The 22848-nt window shown below is 45.1% G+C and overlaps 1 protein-coding gene across 33 annotated transcripts in view; it reads left to right on the plus strand.

The window, feature by feature from the left end:
- Cacna1c (calcium voltage-gated channel subunit alpha1 C) overlaps positions 1–22848 on the plus strand; it is a 555448-nt gene that overhangs the window by 462152 nt on the left and 70448 nt on the right. For 13 of the 33 annotated variants that reach the window (XR_004771141.1, XR_004771142.1, XM_035448892.1 and 10 more), the window contains 10 exons: positions 510–642; positions 1813–1942; positions 3139–3198; positions 3342–3401; positions 7207–7313; positions 10210–10297; positions 18560–18667; positions 19459–19511; positions 19782–19928; positions 21505–21706. Coding sequence is in view for 31 of the 33 variants with exons in the window: in XM_035448892.1 (XP_035304783.1) it covers positions 510–642; positions 1813–1942; positions 3139–3198; positions 3342–3401; positions 7207–7313; positions 10210–10297; positions 18560–18667; positions 19459–19511; positions 19782–19928; positions 21505–21706 (1088 nt within the window). In the remaining 2 variants the exon portion in view is untranslated. The remainder of the gene's footprint in view (positions 1–509; positions 643–1812; positions 1943–3138; positions 3199–3341; positions 3402–7206; positions 7314–10209; positions 10298–18559; positions 18668–19458; positions 19512–19781; positions 19929–21504; positions 21707–22848) is intronic. The other 20 variants (XM_035448896.1, XM_035448905.1, XM_035448908.1 and 17 more) reach the window with 3 other exon arrangements.

Consider the following 22848-nt stretch of genomic DNA (forward strand, 5'->3'; position numbering starts at 1 on the left):
AGGCAATTTGTGGCCATGTCAATTCAGATACAAAGCAATAGTAAGTCCCCTCATTTGATGAAGGGGAGTTTCAAGAATAGACTTGGCCAGAAGGGATTGCACAAGTCACGTGAGCCATCCTCTTTTCTCACCTCAGCTAAGATGAATGGGTGACACCTGGCAGCGCCTGGGCTTATCCCAGCCTGCTCTCTAACACCTTTCAACCAGGGTAACCAATTGTCTCTTTTTCTCAGTATTAGTGGGTTTTCCAGCATACAGGATTTTCAGTTTTAAAACCTTAGCAGTTTGGACAAACGTATTGTTCATCCTATAGCCCCTAGTATTATATACTCCTAGCAAAGCCTCTGACAGCCCCATGGGGTGGAGCAGAACATCTGCCTGGATTAACGTTCCTCAGCTCAGAGGCACCAGTGGTTTCTTGGTCCTGCAATAGGTTGTGTCTGGAAGGAGGCACAGAGGTGAGACTGAGTGATGGAGTTGAGAATGGAGCTTTTTGCTCTTTCTTACAGGGGAAGAGGACGAGGAGGAGCCTGAGATGCCTGTAGGGCCACGCCCCCGGCCCCTGTCTGAGCTACACCTGAAGGAAAAGGCAGTGCCCATGCCAGAAGCCAGTGCGTTTTTCATCTTCAGCCCGAACAACAGGTGTGTAAGAATGGCAAGGAAAGAAAACTGCTTCCTCCTAGAACCAAACCTAGCACAAGACTGTATCCAACTTACAGGAGGAGACTGGGTGTTCCTGGCTCCCCACAACATATGTGGAGACACCAATTAGGAGAGCCCTGGAGTGTTAACCAGTTAGTCTGCCATTACTTCCCTCCCCAGGATTCTCATGTGTGAAGTATTCCTAGTCCACCAGTGGTTACCTCTGCTACTTCACTAAGTCCCTCTACCTTAAGACACAGAGGCTCACCAGTACTGAAAATGTCCTGCCTGTATATTAGGACTAAGGGGACAGGCTCCTGGGGTATATTACAAGGATGAAAGGGGCAGACTCCTGAGGTATATTACAAGGACCGAGGGGGCAGGCTCCTGAGGTATGTTACAAGGACCAAGGGGGCAGGCTCCTGAGGTATATTACAAGGATGAAAGGGGCAGACTCCTGAGGTATATTACAAGGACCAAGGGGGCAGGCTCCTGAGGTATATTACAAGGATGAAAGGGGCAGACTCCTGAGGTATATTACAAGGACCGAGGGGGCAGGCTCCTGAGGTATGTTACAAGGACCAAGGGGGCAGGCTCCTGAGGTATGTTACAAGGACCAAGGGGGCAGGCTCCTGAGGTATATTACAAGGACCAAGGGGGCAGGCTCCTGAGGTATATTACAAGGACCAAGGGGACAGGCTCCTGAGGTATATTACAAGGATGAAAGGGGCAGACTCCTGAGGTATATTACAAGGACCGAGGGGGCAGGCTCCTGAGGTATGTTACAAGGACCAAGGGGGCAGGCTCCTGAGGTATATTACAAGGACCAAGGGGGCAGGCTCCTGAGGTATATTACAAGGACCAAAGGGGCAGGCTCCTGAGGTATATTACAAGGACCAAGGGGACAGGCTCCTGAGGTATATTACAAGGACCAAGGGGGCAGGCTCCTGAGGTATGTTACAAGGACCAAGGGGGCAGGTTCCTGAGGTATATTACAAGGACCAAGGGGGCAGGCTCCTGAGGTATATTACAAGGACCAAGGGGACAGGCTCCTGAGGTATATTACAAGGACCAAAGGGGCAGGCTCCTGAGGTATATTACAAGGACCGAGGGGACGGCTCAGGCTAAGCCTCACCTTTCCTGTCATCTCTCTCCCTCCTTCTCACACAGGTTCCGCCTCCAGTGCCACCGAATCGTCAACGACACCATCTTCACCAACCTGATCCTCTTCTTCATCCTGCTCAGCAGCATCTCTCTGGCTGCTGAGGACCCAGTCCAGCACACCTCCTTCAGGAACCATGTATGCACTCTATGTTGTTTCTGCACCCTGTCCTTCTGAGAATGGGACGGGCCCACAGCTTCTGCTGCTGGCGTCACGCTCAGTTTAGGAGGCCTGATCCAGACCTCACAATCTGTACACAATAAAGAGTCCTTTAAGAGATTAGGACTTTGATAGAAAACCCAGACTGGAAGTTTTCACTGAGCAAGTGAGCATGTACCCAAATGCATCTGGCTAGTTGATAATGGACAGCAGCCAGGCATCTTGTTGCCTGTGGATGTTCCCCAGGAAGCTCAAGTTGCCTGTAAGTCAGCAATGTGGCCACTGGTTTCATGCCCTGCTCCCATTCCCTCTGACTAAGGAGGAGCATTGGCAATTAGGTGCCAATGGTAAGGCTGACCGTATAAGGAAAAAACAAAAACCCTGTGATGATCTTCAAGTTAATCTGTTTGGAGCTACCCAAGGTTCTAGTGACCAACTTTAAATACTAAAATAAGGATTGCTGTACTTCAAAACCCCAAAGCTTTATTAAACCTCAGCCACGCAGGCATGAAGAAAAGAACCACTCTCCAAAGTCATGTCTATAAACAAAGTTCTCAGCTTTGGGGTTCTGCCTGCTCCAGGCTTTTGCTGAGGTCACTAGGAGTAGCCTCAGACCTGATCCACCTCTCAAGATGAAATCAAATGTCAATGCTATGGCTCGTCCTCAGCCTGGGCTGACCTGGAGGACTTCCTTCCTAGAGCCCAAGCCCATGAAAGCAATGTAAGTGTCCTCCTCTGACACAGGGTACCACACCCATGTGAGGGCTGAGCATTTGAGTGGCCCTGCAAACACAAGCCCATTCTGCTCTCTTGACCAACATTCCATGGTCTATTCTGGGTTTGTAACTAAATTGGGTGGATGACAGAAGCATCCAGACGGATGCTCTTTAGACCTGGTTCCCATTGAGGCCTGCCCTGGAAGCTCCCCCTACCTGCCTGCAGATGCCATGCGGAGCCAGAGCCACCTGTGCTAGCCCTGAGTAGGAACTGACTTGGGGAAGTCCTTCCTCCCTGTCTGCTCGCCTGTCTCCATGTGGAAAGGCTCTGGCAGTGTACGGGGTTGCACCTTGTTTTGAAGTGCTTTTCCTTTTCTGGTGAACATCCACTGACCTCTCCCTTTCCTGCTTGTGTCCTGCCCCACCCCCTCCCCCATCCTATTTGTTTTTGTTTTGCAGATTCTGTTTTATTTTGACATTGTTTTCACTACCATTTTCACCATTGAAATTGCTCTGAAGGTAAAGCCCCGCCTCCCTCTATCTTCCTTCCTCTCTCTGCCAGTCCCAGCTCTCTGCTGCTGTCTGTCTTGTTGCTAACACATGCTCCTGTTGGTGTTGGGTGCACTCTCAGAGCCACTAATCCAATTCTGCTTATTTTTCAGATCCTAGGCAATGCAGACTATGTCTTCACTAGTATCTTTACATTAGAAATTATCCTTAAGGTAATGCCCCCCGAGCCATGTGTCTCTGTCTCTCTGTGTCTCTGCTCTGTCTGGTGACTCTTCTGTTCCCTCCACTCTCTGACTCTTGTGTCCTCACTTCATGCTAGCACTTCACCCCAGCTCAGACGCCAGGAGAAACCTGCCCTACCACACCTCTCCCTTCTGCTCACTCAGCAGCAGTTCTAGGCCCAGAAAAGTCACGCACAGGCTGTGTCACCATGGGCGCTGTCCCATCCCACTGGCTGAGCATGGTGGCTGTCAATGTGGTACTGAGCACAATTTCTGTGTGCTCAGTACCCGTGTGCGCATGTACCTTCTCCAATCAGTCGATGGCTGAGCCCTACTTGAAATTCTCTCTCCCTCCTCCTGCATAGAGGAAATGCCACACAGGCTCTAGAAAAGCAAAACCTCTGGCGCCTGAAGGAGTCACTTTGGCTCCTCTCTTTGGAGGCTTGTCATCAATACCTCCCTCAGTACTAAGGCTAACATAATAGCTAAGCAGAAGTTGGGGCTGGGTAATAGTAATGGTGGGATTGGGAGCCAGCGTCCCAACTGGGTCATATAGCAGACAACTAGAGGTTGTTTCTAACCCCTTGGTGACCTGCTGCTCTATGAGAGAGGTCTTTTTACAGGTTGTTACATGTATGTCTGAACCTGTAAATCAATGCATGGCCTTGATGGTCTACCTGGGCTGTAGGACCTTGGGTATTATTGGCTTCTCTCTGAGCAAGGGGGAGATTTTACCCTTGAGCAGAACAGAGGAGTTGTAGTCTCTGAGCACAGGCCTCAGCTTAAGCATCTTCCTGGGACGACGCCCTCTCCCAAAAAGCTCAGGCCTCTCTTCAGCCCATCCTTGGGGTAGATACAAGCTGCTGTCCACTCTGAGTGTGCACCAGTGCCAGCTACTTTCTTTTCCTGATGAAACCCTCAGATCACGCCCAGCCTTTTAGTGGGCTTGACATTTCTGTGTCATCCAGATACAACTTGAGGTGGGCAATTTCTGTGTGCCTCCCAGGATGTCCTTGTGCCTCAGAGGCTCAGTGGTACTGACCCTTAGCTTCCCTTGCTCACCAGCTGTGTAGCTCAGATTTTTCTTTCCTGCTCAGAGAGAGTAGATGGGGAACAGATTCCTGGAAGTGGGTACCCAGAGCCTACATTCAAATTCCTCCTGGAAAGGACTCCCTTTCCATGGCGAGCCGCTTGGCTGCTGCACCCTAAACTCAAGATCGAAAACAGGTCCTGGAAGATCTTTCCTAGGACAAGAAAATCTCTGAGGCCCAGTTCTCAGGACCCCGTGCCAAGCTTCAGTTGAGGATTTCAATGGTGCTTTCTCCTTAAGATTGCCATGCAAGCGGAAATGAAAGTCTCTGCAAGCATTGCCATGGCAAGCCCTTCCCCCACTTCTTCCTTCGGCTTCCGGTCTCTTTTCGCTCACTGTGCTTCTGAATACTCCTCCCCGCATTCCCAGTCCACTTGCCACACCACCCACACTTGGGTTTGTCTGCCCAGCTGGGAGGTCCTGTATCATGCCAAGGCTCTAATTGTGATGGTGCCCGGAGCCTCATTTGCTCTAAGAGACCGTTGAAGGGTCTGGGGGCATTTGTCTTTAAAAGGACAGGGCAGATAGGAGCATACTAGTTATTCTGAATAATGGAAAGGACTGTTCTGTAGAAGAAAGTGAACGTAGAATCAGAACCAGCCAAGGACATGACACAAGTGATGGGGTGATTTGTCCCTAGAGCTAGACCTGAAGAAAGGTGATTGTCTGGGTTGGGTGGCAGGAGACAACTTCACCTCCAGCTCAAAGAACTCGGAAGCTTCTGTCTCATTCCATTCCTTTCTCAGGATACAGATGCTTAGTCCCAGGCCTTTCCTGGGAAATGGCTTCAAGTTTTCAGGAAGCAGGGACCAGATAGGTGACAAGCAGTAAGTAGCACAGGGGAGAAGAAGGTCACTTGTACAGGTATCTGAACATGGCTTTTTCTGGTGCCATGAATGCACATAGACTCCCAATATATGTTCTCTCTTCCAAGTACCTGCTTGCCCTTTCTCACCCCGTCCTTACTCTGATCCTGCCTGGGCACATGTCCATTGCTCCCACCCCACATTGTCATGCATTCTAAAGGGCTGCCCTACTTCTAGTGTCCCCGACAAAACAAGTCCAAAGTCAAGAGACAGAAGTTGTGCTATGAGCCACATTGTCCCACTGACCAAAACTTTCTGGTGAATATAAACTGTGGCAGCCACTTTACTGTCTGGGGTCCAGGTCTTCACAGAGTCGTAGGACAGTGAGCCCACCAGATTGTAGTCTTTGAAAGCGATCTGTAGCCATATTAGCCTATAACCTTTTATGTAATCTCCCCACTTCTAAAAACTGCTGCAGAGCACAGATTCCCCAGTCCCCTGTGGTATCCTGCTGCAGGAGATAAATGGAAAGAATTAGGTCGCAAGAGCTATTTTTGCCAATTTCCCCATGTTGGCTTTTGTATTGGTCTTTGGGTGTACCACCCTGGACATGCTCTGATTCCAAAGAGAAAAACTGGGCTGTAGATGACCAGGAAGCTGCTCTTGGTCTCTCAGCCATCAGTTCCAAATTTTTTCTTGGGCAGATCCTTCATGACCTGCAACATTGTACTGGCTCCTCCTGGGTATCTGTGAGCCTTTACTGCAGGCAGCAAAGTGTGAGTATACAGGGTGCACTTTTCCACAAGCAATGCTAACACAGGAGGCAATGTTAGTCAGATCCTAAAATAACAGTCATCACCTTACATGTTCTTGTTTTTGAACAGTTTCAGAGAGCTCTCCCTTTGCTTTGCTGTCTGACCTGCAGAAAAAACATCACTCACACTTTATAGATATTCCACTGTACAGGAAGAATATAGAGCTCAAAACCAAGTTACAGTGAAAGACAACACATAAGTGGAGCTTGTCGTGCAGAAACATGTCCTAAGTGCTTTATGTATTACTCCACTGATGCTCACAACCCATGGACCAAGTATTGCCATTGTCCTAATGTGTGGATCACAAAAAAGTTAATTTTTTGCATGAGGCACATGAAATATAGCAAAGTTGAGCTTTGAATCCAGGTCATCTGGCTTCAGAGCTTGTACTTTATACCACTGTACCACTTTGCCCCTCTGAACATAGCTCCTACTCTTAAAAAGACCCCAGATATAAACTAGAAGACAGACAGTGACGTCCAGCTTATGCATTTGATGGAGGTCCTAAGCACTACTAAGACCAGCATGTAGGGAGACACTAACTGCAGTTATTGGTACAACAGAGATCTTCTAGGGCATGAGATTATTTTTTAATAAGTCCTATACAAATCAGGATGGTGAGACACCCATCTAGGTGTGTCTCATTCTTTCATTGATGCCTAGTGTCTCAGCTGGCCCTGAGAGTGAGATGCAGAAAAGAACTTAGGAGGCGTGCACACAGTGGTAACATAACCTATGCAGAAGCAGCAAAGGGCCCTGCAGGGTGCAGCCGTGTTGGCTTGGGGATGAAGGACGGTGGAACGGTAGAGAAGTGTCATGGTGCCAACCTGAAAGGGTTTTGGATTGAAGACCCTGACACTTGTCGGAACTACTTAATGTCCTGAGCTGGGGAAGTTCTTTAGTGGTGGAATGGATGGCAGAGGAGCTTCTTGGCACTGTGTTACCTTTGATCCTTCCTGCTGTCCCTGTGCAGTGCTTGGGCTCTTCCCTGGGGATGCTGATGGCCTAGACAGGAAGCGTGGTGTCTAAATGTTGCCTCTGAAGCCTGGACGGGTCGCTCACTCATGTTCTCTCCCTCCCTGCAGATGACTGCTTACGGGGCTTTCCTGCACAAGGGCTCTTTCTGCCGAAATTACTTCAATATCTTGGACCTGCTGGTGGTTAGCGTGTCCCTCATCTCCTTTGGCATCCAGTGAGTCCCTCAACTCAAGATGGGTTCGGGCAGCTACAAGTGGGTGTCAAAGAAGTCAGCCAAGCCCTGGGGAGCCTTCTGACTGGACTCACACAGTGTGACTATGATTGGAATGGGATGGGACCTAAAGTGGCACACAATGTTTGCTTTGATTCTTTCTCCTCCCCCTCCTCCCCTTCCTCCTCCTCTCCCACCTCTCTTCCTTGGGTACCTGGGATTGAACACAGGGCCTAACTTGCTAGGCAAGTGCTCTACCACTAAGCAACAGCTACCGCTCTTTTTACTTTTTATTTGCTCCCCAGGCTTGCTCTAGCCTCCTGAGTAGTGAAAATTATAGACCTACACCACCAAGTCCTACTAAATTTCTTGTATCTTTGTCTTCCATGATCTGACACTTGGGGTATATTGATCCATGAGAATCTGTTAAAATGTCTACATTTTTGTCATGGTAGGTTCAGGCCCCATGATAAACAAACAGACATCTATGGTACCTTCTTCTGCCTGAGTCTCTTTCACTGTGTTTAAGGCCTGGGACTGTCCTAGAGCTGTCCAAACCTACCATGGCTATGACCTGTGACCTATCCTGACCTAGCTCACACTCTTTGTCTGATCCCCACTTGTGTCCTCAATCAAAGCCGTGTGTGTGTGTGTGTGTGTGTGTGTGTGTGTGTGTGTGTGTGTGTGTGTGTGTGTGTGTGTGTGTGTGTGTGTGTGTGTGTGTGTGTGTGTGTGTGTGTGTGTGTGTGTGTGTGTGTGTGTGTGTGGTGTGTGTGTGTGTGTGTGTGTGTGTGTGTGTGTGTGTGTGTGTGTGTGTGTGTGTGTGTGTGTGTGTGTGTGTGTGTGTGTGTGTGTGTGTGTGTGTGTGTGTGTGTGTGTGTGTGTGTGTGTATACACAGAGGGGAGTATGTATGCACTTCTGTTACAGAAAGAGAAGGAGGAAGAGAGAGATTGAGGAGGAGGGTGGGGAGCACTGATCCTTAATCTTAGCTCCACAGAGGAACCCTTCTAGGGTAAGTTAAAAAGAATGCCTTTTTCCTGGGTCCCACCCCTGGAGGTTCGGATGCACAGGACCAGGTATGAGTTGTAAAACTCTGTAGCCTGGTTCCCTCTAAGGTCAAGTTTAAACCTTGCTCAGGTTTTAAAGAAATTTGATTCCGAGTTTCTACCTATTTTAACAGCTGTGCTTATTAATCCTACGCTTTGAGTTTTAAAACATTTTCACATACCTGTTCTTCCATCACACACACACACACACACACACACACACACACACACACACACACACACACACACACACACACACCTATAAGGTAGGCAAGGAAATGCTACTATAAAATTTGGTGTTTAGTACATTAGGAGATTTATCCAAGGTTATACCAGTGACCAAGACTTGTATCCCAGGCATCTTGGGTCTGTCTTCCCAAGGTTGGTTCATAGTTAGCCTCCATGGTGATATGGGGGCCATGGAAGTAAAACCCTTCTCTTTGGTTATCAATTATGTTACCTAAAATTTCTCTCTGAGAGCCTGGACATCAAGATTCCCACCTCAGCACTACTATAGTCACTGGTTCACGTTGAACCAACAATTCCTGTTGGTTGTTTTCATTTTTGTTTTGTTTTCTAATCTGTCCTTTAAATTCTTTCCATTGTGATGCAGTGCAAACTGCCACCTTCCAGAGATGCTATGGGAGCGTTGATGGAGAGGAATGTCCTTTGTCTTTTGAAAGAAAGATCTATGAACCAGAGAAATTGGATTTTTGTATTAGCTCCCTCTTGACATAGGAAGGATAAAATCAATACTTGCTAACACATCAGACCCCTTCTTTTTGTTTCTTAGGCAAGTTTGAGTCCTCTTGTCACATGCTGAAGCACACTCCTTAATTAGACAGCACCTCAGGTCAGAGGTCACTTCAGAGGCTGCTAAACCACTGAGTGTCATTAATGACAGATGGAAACCATCTAGCCATCTCTATGAAGGGCATGTGGGTACCTGTCTCTACTCTCCACCAGGAAGTACCCATAGCCCAAGGCACCGAGATATGCTGGCATGACGTTGACATTCCATGTTTCTTGGGACATCACTTTTTCTTTGAACATTTTTACTGGCACACTGTTGTTGCCTCATTGGTGTCTGAGCATGTCCTGAAACACAGTAAAATGTATATACTGTAGTGGGCAGTGACCCAGGCATTGTGTTTGGAAATGTTGCAGAATTCCTTCCCCATGCCTACCACCTCCAACCACAAGGCCTGAAGTTTCACCATACATTTGGGGTGTAGTGTAATGATGTCTTCAGCAGACAAGATAATGAAAACTGCCATTTGTTTGCTAGATTTGTAATATGTGCCAATTTCCTACTACCTAATGTCCACAAATTCTCCTTCAATCTCTGAAACAATCCTTGGAGCTAATTACTGCCCCATTTTCCAGATGAAAAACGGGGGCACACAAAATTAAGAAATGTGTCCTGGGTGATTCAATGGGCAGGTCACAGCAATGGGAACTAATGCAGGTCTGGCTTGCTTTCATTGTCATATTTTTGACACTGTAGATACCTCTTACTTAGCATATTTTATTGCTAATGATTTGGGTTTTGTGCCCCAACCCTCCCTACACCAGGAGATCAAAAGAAGGCCTCAAGCATGCCAGGCAAGCCTTCACCCTGAGCTGTGTCCCCACTGCCCTTTACTATCAGGAAAGTCCCAGATTCTTAGCAGTGAGTGATAGAAGTTCTCAGTCCCCAAAACAGAGTCTACATCATCTATCTATCTGTCCATCTGTCTGCCCATTCATCCATCCATTCATCCATTGTCCATCTAAGACCAGTCAGAACAGCATCTGCACAGGCCATTTTCTGCTGTATTGGAACTGACCACCCGCCCTGCTTCTCTCCCAGGTCCAGTGCAATCAATGTTGTGAAGATTTTACGAGTGCTGCGGGTCCTCAGGCCCCTGAGGGCCATCAACAGGGCCAAGGGGCTAAAGGTAAAGTAAGAGGGTCTGGGTGAGCAGCCATCAAAGCAATAAACATTAACTATCCCTCTGGCTGGAGGAAGCTGAGGTGACAGACAGGCTACCAGATGGATAGACAAGTGTCAACCATGGTAGAGTCACTCTCTTAAGCAAAATGTTTCAAAGGGTCACCCTCCCCACACAGATACTTCAGGTGGTGTGCCAGTCTCTGTGTACCCGAATCTTGGCAAGGTAGACACTGAGGCTGGGGTCCCAGAAGCACTAATTTGCATCAAGATAGAATAAGCAAAGAAGGTTACTGACTTGATACTGATGGAGAGTGGCCAAGACAATAGGAAGTTGGTGGCCCTCCCTTGTCAGGATCTAGCGTTCATGTAGTATTGAATGGTTCTTCCTAGATGCTTCCTGGAAGGAATCTACAGGGCACTAACAGAGCTGGCTCCAGGGAGTGGCCTCCAGAGCAATTGAAATTCCCTCATTTGTTCCTTACCTGGCTCAACTCACAAAGCACACACAGTACTCTTCCACTTAGATAACATTCAGATAGGTAGGACTAAGACAAGGGAGAAGCCGTTTTTTGAGCTAACTGTCATACCAATTGGTCTTCCAAACCCCTGTCAAGGCAACGAATAAACAAACAAACCACAGATTTTTCCCTTAAAGAAAATAAAAATTTATTTATTTTGGGGCCAAATATGAGTACTCAACCCGCTGCAACAAATACCGTGTTTTTATTGTTAATTAGTTACTCATTTATTATTTTACTTGTCTCACAGCATAACACGTTTTCCCTTATGGAATTTTCATGTTTCACTCTCATTGGTTATCTCCCATCTCCTCACTTCTCCCCTTCACACCTTCCCTAGCTCACCTGTTCTGCTCTCCTCATCACGCCTTCCCTATCTCACCTGTTCTACTCTCCCCTTTCCTTGAAGCCTCTTTTTCCCATCTCATTATCCCCTTTCTTGTTTCCTGGAGATTACCCACATTTGCTCCCACCTAAATACACACACTTAATTAGAAGCCAAGGTCCAAATTAAGAACTTGCAGTTATTGTCTTCTGTGCCTGTTTTTACCTTACATAATACAGTGTTCTCCAGTTCCATTCATTTTCTTACAAATTTCATTAACTTTTCTTTATGGTGAAAAAAACTCCAGTGTATATATGCAACACATTTTCATTATCCACTCACCAGCAAAGACCACGTTTTCATGTGCTACCAGTTGTTTTCTTTTGAAAATTGTGTGTGTGTGTGTGTGTGTGTGTGTGTGTGTGTGTGTAATATATCCAGTCTTATCTATCACCTTCCTTTCCTCCCCCAGCCCACTTCTCCCTACCAACATCTCCCATCTCCCTCCAAACTTCTAGTCTTCTTCTTAGATAACTCACAAAGTCCAATTGGTGCTTCTCATATGGCTGTGAGGGAGGGGCATCTACTAGGGCATTGGCAATCACCCAATAGCCACCCCACCCTTCAAAGGAAAATGACTCTCCAGCCGGTCCCTCAGCAATCACCACGTGCCCTGGGCTCCTCAGCTAGGGTTATCTATTAGGAGCCCCTCCCCCTCCGTGCTGGAATTCTTAACTATTTGATAAAACGAGTGGGATTTCATAAGACTTCTTCATATATCCTTAATTTTGGTTAGCCCACACGCTACCTCTGATTTTCCCAACCTCCTTGCTCCCATCTCCATGTAAACCTTTAGCTCTCAGGATCCATGGCCCCATTCTTTTTGTTTGTTTGTTTGTTTGTTTTTGTTTTTTGTTTTTTTGTTTTTTTGTTTTTCGAAACAGGGTTTCTCTGTGTAGCTTTGGAGCCTATCCTGGCACTCGCTCTGGAGACCAGGCTGGCCTCGAACTCACAGAGATCCGCCTGCCTCTGCCTCCCGAGTGCTGAGATTAAAGGCGTGCACCACCAACGCCTGGCTCCGTGGCCCCATTCTTTCTCATGTGTGCTACTCTCCCATTTTATTAGAATGTATGCTTTAGTTCCCATGTAGCTTCTTCATGCACACTTCATTTTGCTTAACCCTTTCCCCCAGTCCTTGTTCCTTCAGCCCCATGGCTGCAATATCTACTTAAACTTTTCTGTGGCCAGTATTTTCCTTCTCTACTTTAATTCTGTAATCTATCCCCTCTTTGTAAGTGCATTCCCCATCCACTAGCCCATTGCTAGTTCCCAGACTTCCATATGTACTCCAGGATAAATACACAAAATACAATATTTGAAGCTAACAACCAACATATGAGAGAAAATACACAATTTTTGTCTTTCTGAGTTGGTGTTACCTCATTTTATATATTGCTTTCCAGATCCATCTGTTTTTTCTATGAACTTTATAATTTCTTTGTCTTTACAGTATGTCTCTCTTTAACAAACATGAATCTTAGTTGGGTTTCCTTTGCTATGATGAGCACCATGACCAAAGGCAACTTGAGGAAGAAAGAGTTTATTTCAGCTTCCAGTTGTTGCCCATCATGAAGAAAAGTCAGAGTAGGAACTCAAGACAGGAACTGAAGCAGAAACCATGGAGGAGTTCTGCCTACTGGCTTGTACTTCATGGCTTGCTCAACCTGCTTTCTTATTCAACTGAGATGTCTGCTCATAGGTGGCACTCTCCCCAGTGGGCTGCGCCATCCTATATCAGTCATTAATCAAGAAAATGCCCCATAGACTTGCTTACAGAAATATGATGGAAGCATTTTCTCAATTGAAGTTCATCTTCCCAGATAACTCTAGCTTGTGTCTAGTTGACAAGTCCCCCACCCCAGGACAACTGGCCCCTTGTTATTTGACCCACAAACATAATGCTATTGAACCGTGAAGTTTCTGTTCTCATTTATCTCCAAGATGTCATGTTAATATTAATATCATACTGTTAAACATAGTATAACTTTATAAGTCCCATAATATTTAAAGTCCAAAGTCTCTTTTAAAATCCAGTGTTTCTTTAAAAGTTCCATTTTTTAACTGTGCACTCCTATAAAATTCAAACTAAGCTAAATACTTTCATTTTCCAAGAGGGAAGAACCAGGGTACAGTCACAATCAAATAACAGCAAAACCAAAAGTAAGCAGTGTACAAAGTTCATTGTTTGAATGTGGGCCTCACTCATGATCCTCTGAGCTCCAAAGGGCCTGGACAACTTCCCTTCTCCAGCACATCTGATAGGCTTAGACTGGTCCTCGGCAGTCACCCCATGGTATTGCTGTCTCCAGTATTCTGGGGCCTCCACTACAACTAAAGCTGCACCTTCACCAATGGCCTCCCCAGACCTGTCTTTAGGGACTCCAGCCCTTCTACCCAGTGCCAAGCCTCAGCTACTTTCCATGACTCCTTTATGCCTTCAAAACTAGTACTACCTTCAGCTGCTAACCTGGGATGCAGCCTTGGCCCTCTCTGGACCATAGCTTCTGTCTGCTGACCCTGAGAAAATATTCCCAGAAGATTCACCTCCATTATGCCAGTCTCTTCTTAAGCACTGCCAGTTTCTCAGCTCCAGATAACCAGCATCAATTGTCCCATCAATACAAAGGTTTCACTTTAATGACGCTGGTCTTTTGTTAATCACACCTGATTCTTCATCTCCAGTTGACCAGAATCCCAGATTCTTGATTCAAAGTGTCACTCAAACATCCCTGATAGTCTTTGCTTCCCTTTGAAACATCATAAGCCAGACCTTTCCATCATCTGCATCCCTTTCATCATTCCTGTCACCCAAGTTCCTGTAACAACCCAGTAAAGCTATGAGCACTAAATGGTTTTTCCAGTCCAAAGTTTCAAAACCTTTCTACAATACTCACAAAAACAACATGGTCAGGTCGTCACAATAGCCCATGAACCTGGCAAAAATGTTTGTCTTTCTTAGGTTTCTATTGCTGTGATAAACACCATGACTGTATTAGTCAAGGTTCTCTAAAGGAACAGAAATGGTCGAGTTATATATGTGGAATTTACTAGAGTGGCTTAGGGGCTGCAGTCCAAGCAGTTCAAAAATAGCTGTCTTACATTGTAAAGGCCAATGATTCTGTAGTTGTTAAGTCCAGGAGACTGAACATCTCAGCAGTCCCAGTCTCATGATGGAGTCCCATGGAGGTGCTAGAGAGCTTCTGCTCTTCATTTTACATTGGAATCTCAAAGAAATAGGTTCTGTCACGAGCCAAGGCATGCCTCAGTCACAGGGTAGATGCACTTGCCCATGAAAGAGGGTAGAAGCAGGCAAAGAGCAAAAGCATCCTTTCCTTTTCCTTTTATATAGGCTGCCACCAGAAGGTGTGGCCCAGATTTAGGGAGATCTTCCCACTTCTAATGATCCAATCAAGAAAATCCTTCATTGGCATACTGAGGTTTACTTGGGTCTTAATTGATTCCAGATATAGTCAAGTTGACAACCAAAATTAGCTGTCAAAAATCACCAAAAACAACGTGGGTTATTTCAGCTTATATTTGTAGTTCATCATAAAGGGAAGTCAGGGCAGGAACCAGAAGGCAGGAACTGAAGCAGACGCCGTGGAGGAGAGCTGCTTATTAGCTTGTTTTTCATGGCTTGCTCAGCCTGCTTTCTTACACAACTCAGGACTGTCTGCAGGTGTCACCGCCCCCAGTGGGCTGGGCCTACCCACATTAATCATTAATCCCACACTATAAGCAATCTGATGGAAACATTTTCTCAGTTGAGGGTCCCCTTTCCAGGTAACGCTAGCTTGGGTCAAGCTGGAAAGAAAAAAAAAACAGTACAAGATGGTGCATTGATTAACTTAATTTTAATGAGAACCCAATAATTATTTTATAAAGAGATAATAAATATTTTCCAAGAAAATAAGTATATCTTATATTTCAAAGAGGCAAGAAGAATGTCATAGGCTAAGAAAGCAAAAGCTTTAGTTTTTAACAGCTAGTGCAACACGGCTACTTACCTACCAAGCTAGAAAATTGAAGATCACAGGCAGGGGGATGGAATTTTGTACAATAGATCAAACTTTTAAAATAGATTTAAATATTGTCTACTAAAATAAGTTTTGTAATTATTATGTGATTTAACAGGCATGTCCTCCAAGTATGAATAATTTTTACAAGTAATTCTTTTTAATACAATTTTTCCTGCTGTGGAGGTGGTGGCCATCCCACTAAAGAAGGCTTTGCCCCATTGTTAAACACACAGTCTTAGTATATTAACATTTGTATGAAATACAATCACTAAGTTTTAATCACTAAGTTTAAAGTTTATTTTATAAAATGATAAAATAGAATATCTTTGTTCTCTGGGCCTTGTCTTTTTTAATTCTACTCAGCCATCAGTTTTAACTCAGGGTATTGAATTTTGACCTTAAGAATTTCTAATAATCTTTCATTATAGCCAATTTAGCCATACCAGTGTCATTTCTTTTTTAAGTTTAAAGCTTTACAACCTTTTTATTGAAAATATTTTAATAATATTTTTATTAAATCTTTGAGAATCTTATGCAAAATATTTTGATCCTAGTCACCCTTGCTCCCCTTATTTCTCCTAGGTCCACCCCAGGTCCCTGCCCAACCAAACTTCATGTCCTCTTTTTTAACCCATTGAGTCTAATTTGTGCTGCCCAAATATTCTTGGGTGTGAGGTCATCCCCTGGACCATGGTTGACTTAGAGGAATCATACCCTTAAAGAAAATGGACTCTCCCACCATCAGCTATCAGCTGCTAACAGTTCCTCAGCTAGAGGTAGAAACTTGTGCCAAACTCTCTTCTCCATGCTGGAGTTTTTCTGGCTTGAACTTCTGCAGGTCTTGGGCATGTTGTCACAACTGCTTTAAGTTAATATATGCAACTGTCCTGTTGTGTCCATAAAACAGTTTCATTGAGGTCATCCACTGCCTCTCACTCTTAATTTTTCTGCCCCTCTTCTAGGTTTATTCCTGAGCTTTGGAAAGTATGTGTTATGAAATAGGAGTAATTAAATGGTGTAGAGGCATTTGCAGGGTCGAGGGGGGATTGTGGGGAGGGGAGAATTAACACTAAAGGCCTTTTGAAAAGGTCATATGGAAACTCCTGGCGGTAGAAGATTCTTAAATACATAATATGCACATGTGGGAATAGTTTAAATGGAGTTACCCTATAGCAGGAACAATGCTCCTACTAGACACCGCAACATACCAAATTAAGAATCTAGTACCAGGAATAGGTTACCTCTTTTGGACCTGTTGGCCAACGGGGTCCCATAAACCCCCAAACATTGCCATTATTGCCATTATTCTTAGTTACCCTTCAGAACTTGATGGTAAGACCCTACTGCTGAAGGTACCACATACTTAAGTCATAGAACCTGGAGAAATCAAACTGACCTGGAAGCTTTGTCCCTACTGGCTAGCTTTCATGGTTCTGGAAAGTGCTGTACATGCTACCAGAGGAGAGAAGTAATCACTGATCTTTCCAAGCTGTGACCCACTATGAGATAAAATAATGGCTGTCCTGGCAGCATTAGCCCACTGGTGCAAATAGTGACATGAATGTCACTGGAATCAGCCAACCAAAAACAAAACAACCCTTCACCTTTGTCATCTGCAGAGAAGGGAACACTGCTAGTCTCTTCACATCAAAGAATGTAATCTAACATCCCCTGATTATTAGATAAACCCTTTTGGCAAGCAACAACAGATCCCAAACTGTCACAAACCCATGGCTAAGAATGCCATCAGGTGACAGCAAAGACAGAGGTTTTCCCACTTGGCTATAACCCACCTACTTGATGTTTTCACCAATGTGCTTGAATATGCCTCAATTTATATGAAAATTTAAAGGAAAACACAGGAAGTTGAAACACGTGTGAACGGTTCTGGAGATATTTTCCTCAAAAAACTGAAATTATTTGTTAAAGATTTAAGCCTTCTTATAATAAGCTTTTAGAAATTGTCTCTGCCTAAAAAGCATTGGCTTGTCATTTAGGTCTGCATGGCAACTGGAAGGCAGCATCATAGTGAGGCATTTTGTCTCCATCCTTTTTATCACTTTTACTTTATATCATTTGCTTACCTTTGCAGTAAAGATTTTAATCACTTAACAAGTGTTTTATTTAAAGTGTTTTCTCCTTTTTTGTATTTTCTCCTTCTTTAAACCAGGAGTCATAGTAATATAATGCAAAAGAAAAATTATATTTATGTTGCAATGGAACATATTAGGATCATCTGTAAATCTTAAGATGCCATTGTCTACCTTTAAGTAGGTTAATCAGTTTTTTAAGTGACAGTTTTGTTTTGTTTTGTTCTTCATAGTTTTAGTGTTGTCTCATACCTAGGCATGGCTAGATAAGGGCCTTGAATTATGTTTTTCAAGTGACAACAGCAGTTAAAAATATTTTTAAAATGTCCACATTTCTATACATACAAGTCTTAAAACTAAGCATATACCAAGAATAGCACTTTCTAACTTCTTGAAAGCTATATAAATGAAGTAGCCACAGATTTTGTTCAGTTTTCTTTTCTTGTGACACATAAAGACAATTGCAAGAAAATAATTACCATAAACAAACACAACACAGCCAGGTGTGCTTTTTAGTAGAAACCAGATAAGAAATTTATATCTCAAAGACATAAGTACACTGACCAGAGTAGATCGAGGGATAAATGATTTACTTCAGTTCACAGTTCAAGGGTACAGTACTTGAACTGTGAACAAGTTCTGTACTGGCAGCAAAGTCAACCAGCAAGAGCTTGAAGCTGTTGGTCACATGACAGTAAGAAATCAGAGAGTGAAGAATGCTTGTGTTCAGCTAGCTGTCTCCTTTCTGTGCAGATCTACCCAAGCCCAGGGAACGTTGCTGCCCAAATGTTAGTGTAGGGTTTCCCACCTCTATCAACCTAATCAGTATAACCTCTCACAGGCATGCCCAGAAGCTAAATAATCCCTCATAAGTGCGCCCAGAGGATGTCTCCTAGGTGATTTCAGATCCTGTGAAGTGATAGTCCACATTAATCATCACCTAAAGGAAAGATAAAAATGGGTGTGATTCAAAGGTAGGGTTAAGGCAAGGAAGAAGCCATTTTTCTGAGGTAACATTGCTTGGTCTTTCCACCATCCAGATAGGAGTTTGAAGGGGCTTGTATCTCTGTCATCAGAGAGTCCTAGGAGCCCTTGGTATTCTGAGATCCATCAACGTGACTCTGGAAAGTCAGCTGGGCTCTGGAAGCCTGCATGGGATCTGCCCACTCTGCTTGTGTGTGGGGATCCAGGGAATGGCTCAAGGCTGCTTAGACTGAAACCTGACCCCCTTCCCATTCCTTCTTCCCATTGCAGCATGTAGTTCAGTGTGTGTTTGTGGCCATCCGGACCATAGGGAACATTGTGATTGTCACCACCCTGCTGCAGTTCATGTTCGCCTGCATTGGGGTCCAGCTCTTCAAGGTAAAGTCCTGCCTCCTTCCTCTCTCGTCAGCAATCCCAGGGAAGGGAGCCAGCAGATCCAAGAGGGGACAGCAGTCTCCGTCAGGTGTACAGAATAGTGTGACCTCTGACCACAGCCTATCAGACCTGAGGCAGTGTGACCTCAGACTACAACCTATCAGACCTGAGGCAGTGTGACCTCTGACCACAACTGACTTGAGCTTTCCTGACCAAAAGAGTAGAGGAAAATCGGCTCTGCCTCTCCCAGCTAAAAGCCTCTGTGTCACCCTTCAGTTAGCTGCCCTTCTTCCCAGATGACTTTTACCCTCTGGTACCTCTCTGTCAGTCCTTGGCTTAAAGCTCACAGCAGTTACTAACTAGTAACAGTACCATGCCAACATTACACCACCCAGCTGGAGGCCAGAGGCCTGGCTGGTTTCTTCTTTTTCTGTTACCATCTCTTTAGTTCTGCTCTTCTGTCACAGGAAGCACTCTTTCTCTTTCCCTCACCCCCCACCCTGCTGTTTAAATTTCCTCCCATAAACTCCCTCCAAGCACAGATCCCCTTCTTTCTTACCCTCGAGACCTTCCTAGAGAGCAGAGCCTTCAAAGGCTGATGCTCCCTGCTTTTGAATTTGAGCACTCTCGGCTCTGACTGTGAGTCATGTCCTCTGCATCTGGACTCTGTCCATCTTTCACCTGTTATTCCCGAGGCTCAAACTCAGGACTGCGCTCCAGACATAGTCATTGATCCTCTTCTGCCGGATCCACCCTTGAGGAGCGTCTCTAATCACTTCCTTCTTCTCTTCTAGGGAAAGCTCTATACCTGTTCGGATAGTTCCAAACAGACCGAGGCAGAATGCAAGTGAGTTCAAGCTAGCAGGCTCCCAGAGCCAGGGCTGGTTAACTCTGGGGAGGTGGTGGCTGGGTTAGAAAGAAGTGGCATGTGTCCTCTCGCCCATCTCATTACCTGACCTTAGTTTTGTGACATGTGATGTTATTCCTCAGAGTTCAAGCCACTGATTCTTCTGATGGCTGGGATAATGTGGTTGTATACTTACTACCCAGCATGCCAGGAATTATTGGTGGTAGAGCTAAGGGACATCCTGTGGTTACCTTTCTCTTCCTTTCTCAGGGGTAACTATATCACATACAAAGATGGAGAGGTTGACCACCCCATTATCCAACCTCGAAGCTGGGAGAACAGCAAGTTTGACTTTGACAATGTTCTGGCAGCCATGATGGCCCTTTTCACCGTCTCCACCTTTGAGGGGTGGCCAGAGTGAGTATGAATATCAACCTGACACTAGAGAGTCGAGACACTGGCTGTCCAGTTATTATCCAAGGTCTTATACCTTTCCTGAATTCTTCCCAGAGGTCAGAGCTGTGTTGTCCCCAAGCAGTGAGAATGTTTCTAGAACTTCTGTAGAACTTGATCACTACAGGAACACAGACTTTTAGCTGGGCATTGTGGTGCACACCTTTAATCCCAGAACTGGGGAGCCAGAAGTGGGCAGATATTTGTGAGTCTGAGGCTAGCCTAGTCTATGTAGTGAGTTCCAGACCAGCCAAAACTACATAGTGAGACCCTGTCTTAAAAACAAAAACAAACTCTTATAAGAGATATTATTGGGGAAGAAAGATTCTGAGGATTTCACTGAGGGCCTTGTGCATGTTATGTACAAGTGCTGTTCCACTCAGTACACCTGCAGCATTTTAGAAACCCCAACCAAAAATGGATACCTTTTAACTCCTTTCCCCAAGCTCAGTGTGAGTCACAAGATTGGGAATCCCTGCATTTTCTTTATGGCATTTCAGAGTCAAATACAGAGAGAATTTCTCTGGTGTAAACCTTTGATTACCACGGAGTTCCAGTGTACCACTCCCCACATGCAGCTGACACGGGTGAAGGTAGCCAACATGTCTGTCTAGTTAGACCCTGAACTAGTCTCCTTGGAGAAAGCCTTAAAATTGATACTGTCAAATAAAAAAGAGACAAAAGCCAGGAGCCCAATCCTTCTGCAGATGTGATATTTTCCCTACTAGACCAGCTCATTGGTCCTCACACAGCATTGCTTGTAGCAGGCTGGTCCATCTAGTATTCTTTGTATCTTGGTTTAAACATCTATGTCCCCATCTAACGGTGCATAGATAGGATTTGTCATTATTATATGACAATCTATAAGTGATATATAATGAGAGAACATATATATATGAGAATAGCCATATGCTGGGGAAATTACACGAGAAGAAGAAGGAATCATCCTGGTCCATGAAGAACAAGCTCAGTTGGTCCCATAGCCCAAACTGAAATGAATGGCACATATATATATATATATATATGTGTGTGTGTGTGTGTGTGTGTGTGTGTGTGTGTGTGTGTGTGATCTAAACCACTGTAGATGATGTGGCTAATCTAGAGTCATGCCACTTTTACTTTATCTAAATGAATGTTTTTATCTCTCCGATTTACTTTTTCTTTGGCCTCACCTCCTTTGGTCCATGCCAGTTCACAAAGCTGTTTCAATATTTACCAATATTTCTGTATTTGAAATTGATGTCAACGGTGAATGTTGCAGCTCAACAGCTCTTGACAGTTTCCAAACACTGTGTATATATTATATCAGCTGCTCTGTAAGATAGGAGAGTAGAGAATTACCGTTTCCACTCGACAGTTGTGGACTCAGTGCCAAAGAGATTCATTGGTTTGCCTGGATGGGACTTGAGCCCTGTCCCTCTGGCCCCAGCCTGGAGCTGTTTCCTTTGATTGCAGGGACCCCTGGGAGCAGTGGTGCCATCATCTCATGGCGGTGACACTGCTTCTCCAGTTCACTCTGTGAGCCTGTCTCCTCCTGTAGGCTGCTGTACCGCTCCATCGACTCCCACACAGAAGACAAGGGCCCCATCTACAACTACCGCGTGGAGATCTCCATCTTCTTCATCATCTACATCATCATCATTGCCTTCTTCATGATGAACATCTTCGTGGGTTTCGTCATTGTCACCTTCCAGGAGCAGGGGGAGCAAGAGTACAAGAACTGTGAGCTGGACAAGAACCAGGTAGCTTTCTGGGAAGGAGAGGAGGAAAGCAGGACCCACATAAGGAAGGGCAGAAGGTGGCTGTCCTAGACCCACTCAGAAGAGAGCCTAGGGTATTTAGAGAGATGTGTGTGGATGCCAAGGTCCTCTGTCCTCTGTCATCCAACAGAACAGGGTTTTTGTCCCAGCTTTCTGTGGCAGAAATGTGGATCTCACATTCCTCAGACCTGACAGATATTAAGTCCTCACAAATCCCAGGTCTGGAAAATGTGCTCAATCAGCAAATATTTAATTTATGTCCTATCCAAAAATCGGGAAGTTATTCTATGCTCAGGTGTGATGGGACCATTGACAAAGGAGAGAGAAACCAGACAATGTGGGAAAGAGAGAGCTTGGGATGGCCAAGAGGACAGACTTAGGAAAACTCTTAGATGGCTTTTCAAGCAAAACAGAGGTCTGAGCAGGGGTTGAGAGAAGAGAATCTTAATGGGGAATGACATGGTGACACCAAGGTCTAGAGTATGTTCTGTTAGCTTATGGGAAAGGGCTAGCCACTCCCTCAGCGAATAATGCACTGTCAGGGATGGACATCGGTGTGGAAACTCAGCTCCCTTTGCACTCCCAGTGGAAACATGTTCTGAATAAAGCCACCTCATGGAGACACAGCCCAGGGTGCCCAGCTCTGTGCATGGCAGGAAAGCTGGACCCCTTGTCAGCTTTGATATCTGCTACTTAACAGATATCAACATTTAGATTCAACATTTGGGCTACTTTGTGTTGCAAGAAAGACAGGGAGGGAAGCCAACTGGCAAGTGCAGATGAGGCATATTGAGAACCTGACCTAACAGCAGTGAATTGTGGTAATGATGTAAAAGCAGGAGGTCAGATTGGCAAGGCTTGGGGACTAAGCATGGAGGCCAAGGGTCAAACAGGCTGGAGTGGCTTTCTGCTTCCTGATTTAGAGATTTGGGTGCTGTGCATAGAGACTGCCTGACATTTTCTGTATTCCCAAGATTCTAGTTAGAACAAGAGTTCCTTTCTTGATAGTTCTTTGTCTTACAATCTGGTAGATACTCAACAATAAGGAAAAGGATTTAGGATAGAAAAAAACAAATTAGGCAAGAGATGTCCCATGAAGAATCTGGTGTGGGGTATAACCAATG

The sequence above is a fragment of the Cricetulus griseus genome, chromosome 8, assembly GCF_003668045.3.
Source record: "Cricetulus griseus strain 17A/GY chromosome 8, alternate assembly CriGri-PICRH-1.0, whole genome shotgun sequence".
NCBI lineage: Eukaryota > Metazoa > Chordata > Mammalia > Rodentia > Cricetidae > Cricetulus > Cricetulus griseus.